At 43.0% G+C, this 16,788-nt stretch overlaps 1 protein-coding gene across 1 annotated transcript in view; it reads right to left on the reverse strand.

Moving 5' to 3' along the window:
- Positions 1 to 9,597: 9,597 nt before the first annotated feature.
- Positions 9,598 to 16,788, reverse strand: part of AKIRIN2 (akirin 2) — a 127,400-nt gene continuing 120,209 nt past the window's right edge. Inside the window, exon 5 of the mRNA XM_053710530.1 lies at positions 9,598 to 10,262. Coding sequence (XP_053566505.1) covers positions 10,252 to 10,262 — 11 coding nt within the window. The 3' untranslated portion in view covers positions 9,598 to 10,251. The remainder of the gene's footprint in view (positions 10,263 to 16,788) is intronic.

Consider the following 16,788-nt stretch of genomic DNA (forward strand, 5'->3'; position numbering starts at 1 on the left):
TTTGAATGGAATCCTCTCGAATTTGAGGACTTGGGGTCTAAGGATGTTTTTTCTAGACAATACATGGTTCAAGTATCTTCCGTCCTTTAACAATCTCACTTCAGAGTTTGTCAATTTCCTTTTCCATGGATGGGATTGAATCTGTCATAGAATCTCCTTATTTCACCTACAAGGGTGATGAATGGACCATTATTTCAATACTACACCAGGTCTTTGTGGCCTAGTGGTTATCTTGTTTGTCTAGCAAGCTGAAGATCTTCAGTTTGAATCCAGCTGAGGCTACTTACTTTTAACCCACTTCCGTCAGATATTCGGAAACTTAAATTGGCCAGGTCTGGTCATTACATGAATGGGAGAACCCCGGGTTCGTCGGAGGATGAGGTCTCAGTGGTCAATTAAGGACATTTTCCCTTTTGCCCCTGTCTGCAGTCCTAGGTACAGCCAATAAGCAAGCACTTTGGCTGCTGTGGGATTAAGTTGCCTTGGTTGTTTCCATAATAGGAAGATCTCTAGAATCTATCTCAAAGAATGGACTGGTTTCGTATGACTATAGTCTCCTTGTGGCGTTTTTTTCAGGATTTTCTGTCTCTGGGTGTGTGCTCTGGAAACTTCCCTGGGTAAGGTGACCATGGGCATCAACCTGCCGTCTGATAAGCAGCCTGGGTTTAGTTAGGAGACTGCGCTTCCCTTTAACTTCGGGGAGTGGAGAGTGCGATTTCAAGCCTCTGGAACTACACCAACAACTACTGAGGCCCAGCCATCAGTCAGACAATATATCAATGGTTTATTTCAACCATTAGGAAGGAACTCTGTTCTTTTACCATGCTGGAGGCGTGGGTTGTTTGTGGTCGGATGCTCACTCTTGTTGTCCTCTTCTTGCCAGGGGAGGACATTGTCTGTCGTCCTCTTGTCAGGGGTGGACATTCAGGAATTGGATTTATGATCAGCTGTTCCATCTCGGGTAGTGTTTTCCCATCCAGGGCTGGTCTCTAAGTAGACCCTTTGATTGGGGAAGCTCTGGAATTGGCTCATTTTGATTGTCAAAGTTCCTAGTTCGGTTCATGGTCAAGTGATCCGTTGACCGCCCTGTTAGTTGCCCTGGCATTTTCTTTTATTCTTTCATGAATTATTGCTCTATTCTGCAGGAGAGCGTGGCGGGTTCTTATTAGTCCCTACGCAGCATTTGGTTTGAAGACCTACTAAAAATGCAGTCTTTTCTCTTTGGAGGGTGCCTCTGAGGAAGGACTTTCTGATCCAGAATACTTCATCTTATTTTCGTTGCTGAAGTTGTCTGCTTAGAGATTAGACATTTAGTTATGATCTAAATGACGAACGAAGAAAAAACAGAATTTATGTTTACCTGATAAATTACTTTCTCCAACGGTGTGTCCGGTCCACGGCGTCATCCTTACTTGTGGGATATTCTCTTCCCCAACAGGAAATGGCAAAGCTGGTCACATGATCCCTCCTAGGCTCCGCCTACCCCAGTCATTCGACCGACGTTAAGGAGGAATATTTGCATAGGAGAAACCATATGGTACCGTGGTGACTGTAGTTAAAGAAAATAAATTATCAGACCTGATTAAAAAACCAGGGCGGGCCGTGGACCGGACACACCGTTGGAGAAAGTAATTTATCAGGTAAACATAAATTCTGTTTTCTCCAACATAGGTGTGTCCGGTCCACGCGTCATCCTTACTTGTGGGAACCAATACCAAAGCTTTTAGGACACGGATGAAGGGAGGGAGCAAATCAGGTCACCTAAATGGAAGGCACCACGGCTTGCAAAACCTTTCTCCCAAAAATAGCCTCAGAAGAAGCAAAAGTATCAAACTTGTAAAATTTGGTAAAAGTGTGCAGTGAAGACCAAGTCGCTGCCCTACATATCTGATCAACAGAAGCCTCGTTCTTGAAGGCCCATGTGGAAGCCACAGCCCTAGTGGAATGAGCTGTGATTCTTTCGGGAGGCTGCCGTCCGGCAGTCTCGTAAGCCAATCTGATGATGCTTTTAATCCAAAAAGAGAGAGAGGTAGAAGTTGCTTTTTGACCTCTCCTTTTACCGGAATAAACAACAAACAAGGAAGATGTTTGTCTAAAATCCTTGGTAGCATCTAAATAGAATTTTAGAGCGCGAACAACATCCAAATTGTGCAACAAACGTTCCTTCTTTGAAACTGGTTTCGGACACAGAGAAGGTACGATAATCTCCTGGTTAATGTTTTTGTTAGAAACAACTTTTGGAAGAAAACCAGGTTTAGTACGTAAAACCACCTTATCTGCATGGAACACCAGATAAGGAGGAGAACACTGCAGAGCAGATAATTCTGAAACTCTTCTAGCAGAAGAAATTGCAACTAAAAACAAAACTTTCCAAGATAATAACTTAATATCAACGGAATGTAAGGGTTCAAACGGAACCCCCTGAAGAACTGAAAGAACTAAATTGAGACTCCAAGGAGGAGTCAAAGGTTTGTAAACAGGCTTGATTCTAACCAGAGCCTGAACAAAGGCTTGAACATCTGGCACAGCTGCCAGCTTTTTGTGAAGTAACACCGACAAGGCAGAAATCTGTCCCTTCAGGGAACTTGCAGATAATCCTTTTTCCAATCCTTCTTGAAGGAAGGATAGAATCCTAGGAATCTTAACCTTGTCCCAAGGGAATCCTTTAGATTCACACCAACAGATATATTTTTTCCAAATTTTGTGGTAAATCTTTCTAGTTACAGGCTTTCTGGCCTGAACAAGAGTATCGATAACAGAATCTGAGAATCCTCGCTTCGATAAGATCAAGCGTTCAATCTCCAAGCAGTCAGCTGGAGTGAAACCAGATTCGGATGTTCGAACGGACCCTGAACAAGAAGGTCTCGTCTCAAAGGTAGCTTCCAAGGTGGAGCCGATGACATATTCACCAGATCTGCATACCAAGTCCTGCGTGGCCACGCAGGAGCTATCAAGATCACCGACGCCCTCTCCTGATTGATCCTGGCTACCAGCCTGGGGATGAGAGGAAATGGCGGGAACACATAAGCTAGTTTGAAGGTCCAAGGTGCTACTAGTGCATCCACTAGAGCCGCCTTGGGATCCCTGGATCTGGCCCCGTAGCAAGGAACTTTGAAGTTCTGACGAGAGGCCATCAGATCCATGTCTGGAATGCCCCACAGGTGAGTGACTTGGGCAAAGATTTCCGGATGGAGTTCCCACTCCCCCGGATGCAATGTCCGACGACTCAGAAAATCCGCTTCCCAATTTTCCACTCCTGGGATGTGGATAGCAGACAGGTGGCAGGAGTGAGACTCCGCCCATAGAATGATTTTGGTCACTTCTTCCATCGCTAGGGAACTCCTTGTTCCCCCCTGATGGTTGATGTACGCAACAGTTGTCATGTTGTCTGATTGAAACCGTATGAACTTGGTCCTCGCTAGCTGAGGCCAAGCCTTGAGAGCATTGAATATCGCTCTCAGTTCCAGAATATTTATCGGTAGAAGAGATTCTTCCCGAGACCAAAGACCCTGAGCTTTCAGGGATCCCCAGACCGCGCCCCAGCCCATCAGACTGGCGTCGGTCGTGACAATGACCCACTCTGGTCTGCGGAATGTCATCCCTTGTGACAGGTTGTCCAGGGACAGCCACCAACGGAGTGAGTCTCTGGTCCTCTGATTTACTTGTATCTTCGGAGACAAGTCTGTATAGTCCCCATTCCACTGACTGAGCATGCACAGTTGTAATGGTCTTAGATGAATGCGCGCAAAAGGAACTATGTCCATTGCCGCTACCATCAACCCGATCACTTCCATGCACTGAGCTATGGAAGGAAGAGGAACGGAATGAAGTATCCGACAAGAGTCTAGAAGTTTTGTTTTTCTGACCTCTGTCAGAAAAATCCTCATTTCTAAGGAGTCTATAATTGTTCCCAAGAAGGGAACCCTTGTTGACGGGGATAGAGAACTCTTTTCCACGTTCACTTTCCATCCGTGAGATCTGAGAAAGGCCAGGACGATGTCCGTGTGAGCCTTTGCTTGAGGAAGGGACGACGCTTGAATCAGAATGTCGTCCAAGTAAGGTACTACCGCAACGCCCCTTGGTCGTAGCACAGCTAGAAGGGACCCTAGTACCTTTGTGAAAATCCTTGGAGCAGTGGCTAATCCGAAAGGAAGCGCCACGAACTGGTAATGTTTGTCCCGGAATGCGAACCTTAGGAACCGATGATGTTCCTTGTGGATAGGAATATGTAGATACGCATCCTTTAAATCCACCGTGGTCATGAATTGACCTTCCTGGATGGAAGGAAGAATAGTTCGAATGGTTTCCATCTTGAACGATGGAACCTTGAGAAACTTGTTTAAGATCTTGAGATCTAAGATTGGTCTGAACGTTCCCTCTTTTTTGGGAACTATGAACAGATTGGAGTAGAACCCCATCCCTTGTTCTCTTAATGGAACAGGATGAATCACTCCCATTTTTAACAGGTCTTCTACACAATGTAAGAACGCCTGTCTTTTTATGTGGTCTGAAGACAACTGAGACCTGTGGAACCTCCCCCTTGGGGGAAGTCCCTTGAATTCCAGAAGATAACCTTGGGAGACTATTTCTAGCGCCCAAGGATCCAGAACATCTCTTGCCCAAGCCTGAGCGAAGAGAGAGAGTCTGCCCCCCACCAGATCCGGTCCCGGATCGGGGGCCAATATTTCATGCTGTCTTGGTAGCAGTGGCAGGTTTCTTGGCCTGCTTTCCCTTGTTCCAGCCTTGCATTGGTCTCCAAGCTGGCTTGGCTTGAGAAGTATTACCCTCTTGCTTAGAGGACGTAGCACTTTGGGCTGGTCCGTTTTTACGAAAGGGACGAAAATTAGGTCTATTTTTTGCCTTGAAAGGCCGATCCTGAGGAAGGGCGTGGCCCTTACCCCCAGTGATATCAGAGATAATCTCTTTCAAGTCAGGGCCAAACAGCGTTTTCCCCTTGAAAGGAATGTTTAGTAGCTTGTTCTTGGAAGACGCATCAGCCGACCAAGATTTCAACCAAAGCGCTCTGCGCGCCACAATAGCAAACCCAGAATTCTTAGCCGCTAACCTAGCCAATTGCAAAGTGGCGTCTAGGGTGAAAGAATTAGCCAATTTGAGAGCATTGATTCTGTCCATAATCTCCTCATAAGGAGGAGAATCACTATCGAGCGTCTTTATCAGCTCATCGAACCAGAAACATGCGGCTGTAGCGACAGGGACAATGCATGAAATTGGTTGTAGAAGGTAACCCTGCTGAACAAACATCTTTTTAAGCAAACCTTCTAATTTTTTATCCATAGGATCTTTGAAAGCACAACTATCCTCTATGGGTATAGTGGTGCGTTTGTTTAAAGTGGAAACCGCTCCCTCGACCTTGGGGACTGTCTGCCATAAGTCCTTTCTGGGGTCGACCATAGGAAACAATTTTTTAAATATGGGGGGAGGGACGAAAGGAATACCGGGCCTTTCCCATTCTTTATTAACAATGTCCGCCACCCGCTTGGGTATAGGAAAAGCTTCTGGGAGCCCCGGCACCTCTAGGAACTTGTCCATTTTACATAGTTTCTCTGGGATGACCAACTTTTCACAATCATCCAGAGTGGATAATACCTCCTTAAGCAGAATGCGGAGATGTTCCAACTTAAATTTAAATGCAATCACATCAGGTTCAGCCTGTTGAGAAATGTTCCCTGAATCAGTAATTTCTCCCTCAGACAAAACCTCCCTGGCCCCATCAGACTGGGTTAGGGGCCCTTCAGAGATATTAATATCAGCGTCGTCATGCTCTTCAGTATCTAAAACAGAGCAGCCACGCTTACGCTGACAAGGGTTCATTTTGGCTAAAATGTTTTTGACAGAATTATCCATTACAGCCGTTAATTGTTGCATAGTAAGGAGTATTGGCGCGCTAGATGTACTAGGGGCCTCCTGAGTGGGCAAGACTCGTGTAGACGAAGGAGGGAATGATGCAGTACCATGCTTACTCCCCTCACTTGAGGAATCATCTTGGGCATCATTGTCATTATCACATAAATCACATTTATTTAAATGAATAGGAATTCTGGCTTCCCCACATTCAGAACACAGTCTATCTGGTAGTTCAGACATGTTAAAACAGGCATAAACTTGATAACAAAGTACAAAAACGTTTTAAAATAAAACCGTTACTGTCACTTTAAATTTTAAACTGAACACACTTTATTACTGCAATTGCGAAAAAACATGAAGGAATTGTTCAAAATTCACCAAATTTTCACCACAGTGTCTTAAAGCCTTAAAAGTATTGCACACCAAATTTGGAAGCTTTAACCCTTAAAATAACGGAACCGGAGCCGTTTTAGACCTTAACCCCTTTACAGTCCCTGGTATCTGCTTTGCTGAGACCCAACCAAGCCCAAAGGGGAATACGATACCAAATGACGCCTTCAGAAAGTCTTTTCTAAGTATCAGAGCTCCTCTCACATGCGACTGCATGCCATGCCTCTCAAAAACAAGTGCGCCACACCGGCGCGAAAATGAGGCTCTGCTTAAGCTTTGGGAAAGCCCCTAAGGAATAAGGTGTCTAATACAGTGCCTGCCGATATTATTATATCAAAATACCCAGATAAAATGATTCCTCAAGGCTAAATATATGTTAATAATGAATCGATTTAGCCCAGAAACAGTCTACAGTCTTAATAAGCCCTTGTGAAGCCCTTATTTATGATCGTAATAAACATGGCTTACCGGATCCCATAGGGAAAATGACAGCTTCCAGCATTACATCGTCTTGTTAGAATGTGTCATACCTCAAGCAGCAAGAGACTGCACACTGTTCCCCCAACTGAAGTTAATTGCTCTCAACAGTCCTGTGTGGAACAGCCATGGATTTTAGTTACGGTTGCTAAAATCATTTTCCTCATACAAACAGAAATCTTCATCTCTTTTCTGTTTCTGAGTAAATAGTACATACCAGCACTATTTCAAAATAACAAACTCTTGATTGAATAATAAAAACTACAGTTAAACACTAAAAAACTCTAAGCCATCTCCGTGGAGATGTTGCCTGTACAACGGCAAAGAGAATGACTGGGGTAGGCGGAGCCTAGGAGGGATCATGTGACCAGCTTTGCTGGGCTCTTTGCCATTTCCTGTTGGGGAAGAGAATATCCCACAAGTAAGGATGACGCCGTGGACCGGACACACCTATGTTGGAGAAACCAGCATTTAGACAAGACTCAGAAGAGATTGCCATAGGTTATGGCGTAAAAATCTATTTGTGGAAAATCCAAGAGTTCCTTTTGAGGTAGATTCTGAATCCTAAAAATTTTATCTTTCTCCAAGATGGTCTAGAGAAGGGTTTGTTAGTCAATTTCCCTGAAGGGTTTGATTTTCTTCAAACCAGCTGCGGTAACCTGATGGTCAGCTTAGCTGTCTAACAAGAGGATAGCCGCAGTTTGTCTGCTGCAGCTACTTGCTCCTTGTCTTGTTTTCGCAAGCCTATCTTTAATTTTGCTAAGTGTCTGGCGGACGTGCCAGGTGTACAATCTCTTGTCCGGCCCTAGCTAGTATCAGGTCTGTTTTAAGCCTGTTCTACCTTGGAGTCTTAACTTTGTTCTTAATATGAATGGAATGCATAGGCTCAAACAGAGCTTGTTGTAAAATCTTAAGTGATTTTTTGGGGAATTCCTTTTGCTCGGAGAGTCTTTGAGCTCTCGGTTCTGCTGGGTGATTCTCCTTATCTTATATTCAGCAGATAAGACAGTCCCCTGTACCAAGTTTGGATTTCTTCCTAAGGTTTTTTTCAAACAAGTAGATTTGGAGTTTGTAGTTCCTTCTCTCTTTCCTAATCCTTCTCATAAGGAATGTGTATTTCACAACTGGGAAGTTGTGCATGCTCTTAAGTTCTTTTTGCAAGCTTTGAAGGCTTTTCGTCAGTCTTCCGCTTTGTTTTGTTTGTTTTTCCGGACAAGAACTGGCTGTGGCTCAACACACAAGTAAACAGTAGTTAGCACAGAGCCATAGGTTCAGATCCCTGATCAGCCCGGTAGAGCAGAAAGTTTCTCAAACCTTTAGGTTAAATGTGAGAGTCAGTAGGCTTTTGCCTCTTTCTCTGGTTGAGCTATGAGATTGCTAGATAGCAACCTTCTGAGAGAATCACAGCTCATTCCACAAATGCAGTTTCTTCATTTCAAAACAAAGCTTCTGTGGAACAGTATTGCACAGCTGCAACTTAAAGGGACAGTCTACACCAAAATTTTTCTTATTTAAAAAGATAGATCATCCCTCTATTACCCATTCCCCGTTTTTGCATAACCAACACAGTTATATTAATATACTTTTTACTTCTGTGATTACCTTGTATCTAATCCTTTGCAGACAGCCTCCTTATCTAAGTGCTTTTGACAGACATGCAGTGTAGTCAATCAGTGAAGACTCCTAAATAACTTCACGGGAGTGAGCACAATGTTATCTATATGACACATGTGAACTAGCACAGTCTAACTGTGAAAAACTTTCAAAATGCTCTGAGCTAGGAGGCGGTTTTCAACTGTTTAGTTTGAGCCTAGCTAGGTTTAGCTTTTCAAAAATACCACCAAGGGAACAAAGCAAATTTGATGATAAAAGTAAATTGGAAAGTTGTATAAAATTGCATGCCCTATCTGAATCATGAAAGTTTAGTTTTGAGTAGACTGTCCCTTTAATAATTTTTGCATACCTTTTCTAAATTCTATAAATTTCGATTCTTTTGCCTTGGCTGAGGCTTCTTTTGGGACAAAGGCTGTTCAAGCTGTGGTGCCTTCCGTTTAGGTTACCTGTCTTGTCCCTCCCTTATCTGTGTCCTCTAGGGTATTGATTCCCAACAGTAATTGATGATGATCTGTGGACTCTGTCATTAGAAAGAAAACAAAATTTATGCTTACCTGATAAATGTATTTCTTGACACGGTGAGTCTACGGCCCACCCTGTTTTTCTGACTTTTTTTATATATAAACGTCAGGCACCTCTGCACTTTGTGTTATTTCCTTTCTCTCCTTTTCCTTCGGTCAAATGAATGGGGGTTGTGGGAAGGGAAGTTATATTTAACAGCTTTGCTGTGGTGCTCTTTGCCTCCTCCTGCTGGCCAGGAGTGATATTCCCAACAGTAATTGATGATGATCCGTGGACTCACCGTGTCAAGAAAGAAATGCATTTATCAGGTAAGCATAAAATTTGTTTAATAGTATTTTTAAAAACAGGGCTTTCATTCATCAACGTTTAGCTTTACTTTAGTTATTCATTTGTAATGAATATATGTATATAAGCCTTAATTTTGACGCTTTGGGGGGGGGGGGTGGTGAACTCATGTTTACTGTGCATCATGTACAACAATGTATATTTCATGGGATAACGTTTTCCCATATTATAGTATTTTTATAAATTAGAATTTTCAAAAGAGAAAATTAGGTATAATGTGCGTAAATTAAGTGCACAATCATTAAAAACTTTTCTAGCACAAGGGTGTGAAGTGCCTCATTTTAATTAGACAAACAGTACAAGTAACTTCTTTATTTCAATATAAAATGTTGCTATTCCAGCTTCTAGGTAAAGGCATTGTAAAGAAAGAAACTGCAAACAAAATTTTTTTGGTAATTTTTTTTTTATTTACAACTAAATTCCAGTACTACAAGGCAGTTAGACGGAAAAAAAAATGCTTTAAACATTTGTTAAAGACTGAAAGAATAAATAAAAAAAATTTAAACAAAAAACAAGTCATAAATTCAATCTTAACTTTCCCACAATGTTCCTTTAATAAAGACATGCCCTTATTATTTGCTCCCCATTCAAAAACAGTCTTATGCCATAATAAAATAGTCCCAGAAAATTACTCCACATCAAAATTGGTGAATACCATTCTGCTGTGTAGTTATTAAAACCTCAATCCATCGATGCCATTCTAATGCGACTTATTTACACACTTAGCCGAGGGCATGTTCTTAAAACACCAGCATTAGTCCATTCAAATTTAAACATAACAAAAGAAGCCAAATTTCAATGAAACAGCAAATGGGGCCACTGGTATATTAATACAGGTAGCAGAGATCCATATCCAGGTGGTGCGGACATCAGGGGGCACTCCAAAACCAGTTGCTGCATAAGAGTGGTTGCCACTGACAAAAGCTTGAAATAACCTGTGTTTACAGGGAAGGGGGGATCATGGCATTGCTGCTGTTCTTAACTAGGACTTCTTGCAGCAATTAAGGGTAATGGTATCCAAGAAAGGCAAAGAACAATTCATGAAACATCTGCAAATGGAAATAAATAAGGTTAGGAATTATATACACACACACACACACACCAAAGATGGATAAAATACACACATAAGGAATTTTGCGCCAATGTGACAAGGCAGTGAAAACATTAATAGCACCATAAAAACATAATTTATGCTTACCTGATAAATTTATTTCCGGATATGGTGAGTCCACGGCATCATCAATAACTGTTGGGAATATCACTCCTGGCCAGCAGGAGGAGGCAAAGAGCACCACAGCAAAGCAGTTAAATATCGCTCCCCTACCCACAATCCCCCAGTCATTCGACCAAAGGTAAATGGAGAAAAGGAAGCAACACAAAGTGCAGAGGTGCCTGATGTTTAAAAAAAAAAAAAAAAAAATGTTAAGTCTTAAAATAAAGGGCGGGGCCATGGACTCACTATATCTGGAAAGAAAGAAATTTATCAGGTAAGCATACATTTTGTTGTTGTCCCTCCTTCTCCCTAGAGTACACAGATGATTAGGGAGGGACAAGACAGGTAGCCTAAACAGAATGCACCACTGCTTTAAGAACCTTTCTCCCAAAAGAAGCCTCAGCCGAGGAAAAAGTAACAAACTTGTAAAATTTTGAACAGTAAGCAGAGAGGACCAAGTTGCAGCCTTTCAAATCTGTTTCACAGAAGCTTCATTTTTAAAAACCCAAGAAGCAGAGACAGCTTTAGTGGACAGAGTTGTAATTCTCTCAGGGGACTGCTGTCCAGCAGTCTTAAGCCAAACGAATTATACTTCTCCACCAAAGAGAAAAATTAGCTGTAGCTTTCTGACCTTAGCGTTTCCCAGAGAAACAAACAGGGCAGAAAACTGGCAAAAATCCTTAGTCGCCTGTAGGTAGAAGTTCAGAGCATGCACAACATCCAGGTTATGTATCAAACGCTCCTTATAAAAGGAAGGATTAAGAAAGAGAAGGAATGACAATTTCCGGATTAATATTTCTATCCGAAACATTAGGAAGGTAACCTAACTTAGTACGAAAAAACATAATTTATGTAAGAACTTACCTGATAAATTAATTTCTTTCATATTAGCAAGAGTCCATGAGCTAGTGACGTATGGGATATACATTCCTACCAGGAGGGGCAAAGTTTCCCAAACCTCAAAATGCCTATAAATACACCCCTCACCACACCCACAGATCAGTTTAACGAATAGCCAAGAAGTGGGGTGATAAAGGAGCGAAAGCATCAAAAATAAGGAATTGGAATAATTGTGCTTTATACAAAAAAATCATAACCACCACCAAAAGGGTGGGCCTCATGGACTCTTGCTAATATGAAAGAAATTAATTTATCAGGTAAGTTCTTACATAAATTATGTTTTCTTTCATGTAATTAGCAAGAGTCCATGAGCTAGTGACGTATGGGATAGCAGATACCCAAGATGTGGAACTTCCACGCAAGAGTCACTAGAGAGGGAGGGATAAAAACAGAATTTATGTTTACCTGATAAATTACTTTCTCCAACGGTGTGTCCGGTCCACGGCGTCATCCTTACTTGTGGGATATTCTCTTCCCCAACAGGAAATGGCAAAGAGCCCAGCAAAGCTGGTCACATGATCCCTCCTAGGCTCCGCCTTCCCCAGTCATTCGACCGACGTAAAGGAGGAATATTTGCATAGGAGAAACCATATGATACCGTGGTGACTGTAGTTAAAGAAAATAAATTATCAGACCTGATTAAAAAAAACAGGGCGGGCCGTGGACCGGACACACCGTTGGAGAAAGTAATTTATCAGGTAAACATAAATTCTGTTTTCTCCAACATAGGTGTGTCCGGTCCACGGCGTCATCCTTACTTGTGGGAACCAATACCAAAGCTTTAGGACACGGATGAAGGGAGGGAGCAAATCAGGTCACCTAGATGGAAGGCACCACGGCTTGCAAAACCTTTCTCCCAAAAATAGCCTCAGAAGAAGCAAAAGTATCAAACTTGTAAAATTTAGTAAAAGTGTGCAGTGAAGACCAAGTCGCTGCCTTACATATCTGATCAACAGAAGCCTCGTTCTTGAAGGCCCATGTGGAAGCCACAGCCCTAGTGGAATGAGCTGTGATTCTTTCAGGAGGCTGCCGTCCGGCAGTCTCGTAAGCCAATCTGATGATGCTTTTAATCCAAAAAGAGAGAGAGGTAGAAGTTGCTTTTTGACCTCTCCTTTTACCAGAATAAACAACAAACAAGGAAGATGTTTGTCTAAAATCCTTTGTAGCATCTAAATAGAATTTTAGAGCACGAACAACATCCAAATTGTGCAACAAACGTTCCGTCTTTGAAACTGGATTCGGACACAAAGAAGGCACGACTATCTCCTGGTTAATGTTTTTGTTAGAAACAACTTTCGGAAGAAAACCAGGTTTAGTACGTAAAACTACCTTATCTGCATGGAACACCAGATAAGGAGGAGAACACTGCAGAGCAGATAATTCTGAAACTCTTCTAGCAGAAGAAATTGCAACCAAAAACAAAACTTTCCAAGATAATAACTTAATATCAACGGAATGTAAGGGTTCAAACGGAACCCCCTGAAGAACTGAAAGAACTAAATTGAGACTCCAAGGAGGAGTCAAAGGTTTGTAAACAGGCTTGATTCTAACCAGAGCCTGAACAAAGGCTTGAACATCTGGCACAGCTGCCAGCTTTTTGTGAAGTAACACAGACAAGGCAGAAATCTGTCCCTTCAAGGAACTTGCAGATAATCCTTTCTCCAAACCTTCTTGAAGAAAGGATAGAATCTTAGGAATTTTTACCTTGTCCCAAGGGAATCCTTTAGATTCACACCAACAGATATATTTTTTCCATATTTTGTGGTAAATTCTTCTAGTTACAGGCTTTCTGGCCTGAACAAGAGTATCAATGACAGAATCTGAGAACCCTCGCTTTGATAAGATCAAGCGTTCAATCTCCAAGCAATCAGTTGGAGTGAGACCAGATTCGGATGTTCGAACGGACCTTGAACAAGAAGGTCTCGTCTCAAAGGTAGCTTCCATGGTGGAGCCGATGACATATTCACCAGGTCTGCATACCAAGTCCTGCGTGGCCACGCAGGAGCTATCAAGATCACCGATGCCCTCTCCTGATTGATCCTGGCTACCAGCCTGGGGATGAGAGGAAACGGCGGGAATACATAAGCTAGTTTGAAGGTCCAAGGTGCTACTAGTGCATCTACTAGAGTCGCCTTGGGATCCCTGGATCTGGACCCGTAGCAAGGAACCTTGAAGTTCTGACGAGAGGCCATCAGATCCATGTCTGGAATGCCCCACAATTGAGTAATTTGGGCAAAGATTTCCGGATGGAGTTCCCACTCCCCCGGATGAAATGTCTGACGACTCAGAAAATCCGCTTCCCAATTTTCCACTCCTGGGATGTGGATTGCAGACAAGTGGCAGGAGTGAGTCTCCGCCCATTGAATGATTTTGGTCACTTCTTCCATCGCCAGGGAACTCCTTGTTCCCCCCTGATGGTTGATGTACGCAACAGTCGTCATGTTGTCTGATTGAAACCGTATGAACTTGGCCTTTGCTAGCTGAGGCCAAGCCTTGAGAGCATTGAATATCGCTCTCAGTTCCAGAATATTTATCGGGAGAAGAGATTCTTCCCGAGACCAAAGACCCTGAGCTTTCAGGGGTCCCCAGACCGCGCCCCAGCCCACCAGACTGGCGTCGGTCGTGACAATGACCCACTCTGGTCTGCGGAAGCTCATCCCCTGTGACAGGTTGTCCAGGGACAGCCACCAACGGAGTGAATCTCTGGTCCTCTGATCTACTTGTATCGTCGGAGACAAGTCTGTAAAGTCCCCATTCCACTGACTGAGCATGCACAGTTGTAATGGTCTTAGATGAATTCGCGCAAAAGGAACTATGTCCATTGCCGCTACCATCAAACCTATTACTTCCATGCACTGCGCTATGGAAGGAAGAGGAACAGAATGAAGAATTTGACAAGAGTTTAGAAGTTTTGATTTTCTGGCCTCTGTCAGAAAAATCCTCATTTCTAAGGAGTCTATTATTGTTCCCAAGAAGGGAACCCTTGTTGACGGAGATAGAGAACTTTTTTCTACGTTCACTTTCCACCCGTGAGATCTGAGAAAGGCCAGGACAATGTCCGTGTGAGCCTTTGCTTGAGGAAGGGACGACGCTTGAATCAGAATATCGTCCAAGTAAGGTACTACTGCAATGCCCCTTGGTCTTAGCACCGCTAGAAGGGACCCTAGTACCTTTGTGAAAATCCTTGGAGCAGTGGCTAATCCGAACGGAAGTGCCACAAACTGGTAATGCTTGTCCAGGAATGCGAACCTTAGGAACCGATGATGTTCCTTGTGGATAGGAATATGTAGATACGCATCCTTTAAATCCACCGTGGTCATGAATTGACCTTCCTGGATGGAAGGAAGAATTGTTCGAATGGTTTCCATTTTGAACGATGGAACCTTGAGAAACTTGTTTAGGATCTTGAGATCTAAGATTGGTCTGAATGTTCCCTCTTTTTTGGGAACTACGAACAGATTGGAGTAGAACCCCATCCCTTGTTCTCCTAATGGAACAGGATGAATCACTCCCATTTTTAACAGGTCTTCTACACAATGTAAGAATGCCTGTTTTTTTATGTGGTCTGAAGACAATTGAGACCTGTGGAACCTCCCCCTTGGGGGAGGCCCCTTGAATTCCAGAAGATAACCTTGGGAGACTATTTCTAGTGCCCAAGGATCCAGAACATCTCTTGCCCAAGCCTGAGCGAAGAGAGAGAGTCTGCCCCCCACCAGATCCGGTCCCGGATCGGGGGCCAACATCTCATGCTGTCTTGGTAGCAGTGGCAGGTTTCTTGGCCTGCTTTCCTTTGTTCCAGCCTTGCATTGGTCTCCAGGCTGGCTTGAGAAGTATTACCCTCTTGCTTAGAGGACGTAGCACTTGGGGCTGGTCCGTTTCTGCGAAAGGGACGAAAATTAGGTTTATTTTTGGCCTTGAAAGACCTATCCTGAGGAAGGGCGTGGCCCTTGCCCCCAGTGATATCAGAGATAATCTCTTTCAAGTCAGGGCCAAACAGCGTTTTCCCCTTGAAAGGAATGTTAAGCAATTTGTTCTTGGAAGACGCATCCGCTGACCAAGATTTTAGCCAAAGCGCTCTGCGCGCCACAATAGCAAAACCAGAATTTTTCGCCGCTAACCTAGCCAATTGCAAAGTGGCGTCTAGGGTGAAAGAATTAGCCAATTTGAGAGCATGAATTCTGTCCATAATCTCCTCATAAGAAGAAGAATTATTATTGAGCGCCTTTTCTAGTTCATCGAACCAGAAACACGCTGCTGTAGTGACAGGAACAATGCATGAAATTGGTTGTAGAAGGTAACCTTGCTGAACAAACATCTTTTTAAGCAAACCTTCTAATTTTTTATCCATAGGATCTTTGAAAGCACAGCTATCTTCTATAGGTATAGTGGTGCGTTTGTTAAGAGTAGAAACCGCCCCCTCGACCTTGGGGACTGTCTGCCATAAGTCCTTTCTGGGGTCGACCATAGGAAACAATTTTTTAAATATGGGGGGAGGGACGAAAGGTATACCGGGCCTTTCCCATTCTTTATTTACAATGTCTGCCACCCGCTTGGGTATAGGAAAAGCTTCGGGGGGCCCCGGGACCTCTAGGAACTTGTCCATTTTACATAGTTTCTCTGGAATGACCAAATTCTCACAATCATCCAGAGTAGATAACACCTCCTTAAGCAGAGCGCGGAGATGTTCCAATTTAAAATTTAAATGTAATCACATCAGGTTCAGCATGTTGAGAAATTTTCCCTGAATCTGAAATTTCTCCCTCAGACAAAACCTCCCTGGCCCCCTCAGACTGGTGTAGGGGCACTTCAGAACCAATATCATCAGCGTCCTCATGCTCTTCAGAATTTTCTAAAACAGAGCAGTCGCGCTTTCGCTGATAAGTGGGCATTTTGGCTAAAATGTTTTTGATAGAATTATCCATTACAGCCGTTAATTGTTGCATAGTAAGGAGTATTGGCGCACTAGATGTACTAGGGGCCTCCTGTGTGGGCAAGACTGGTGTAGACGAAGGAGGGGATGATGCAGTACCATGCTTACTCCCCTCACTTGAGGAATCATCTTGGGCATCATTTTCTCTAAATTTTGTGTCACATAAATCACATCTATTTAAATGAGAAGGAACCTTGGCTTCCCCACATTCAGAACACAGTCTATCTGGTAGTTCAGACATGTTAAACAGGCATAAACTTGATAACAAAGTACAAAAAACGTTTTAAAATAAATCGTTACTGTCACTTTAAATTTTAAACTGAACACACTTTATTACTGCAATTGTGAAAAAGTATGAAGGAATTGTTCAAAATTCACCAAAATTTCACAACAGTGTCTTAAAGCCTTAAAAGTATTGCACACCAAATTTGGAAGCTTTAACCCTTAAAATAACGGAACCGGAGACGTTTTTATATTTAACCCCTTTACAGTCCCTGGTATCTGCTTTGCTGAGACCCAACCAAGCCCAAAG

Source organism: Bombina bombina, chromosome 4 (genome assembly GCF_027579735.1).
Source record: "Bombina bombina isolate aBomBom1 chromosome 4, aBomBom1.pri, whole genome shotgun sequence".
In the NCBI taxonomy this organism is placed as follows: Eukaryota; Metazoa; Chordata; class Amphibia; order Anura; family Bombinatoridae; genus Bombina; species Bombina bombina.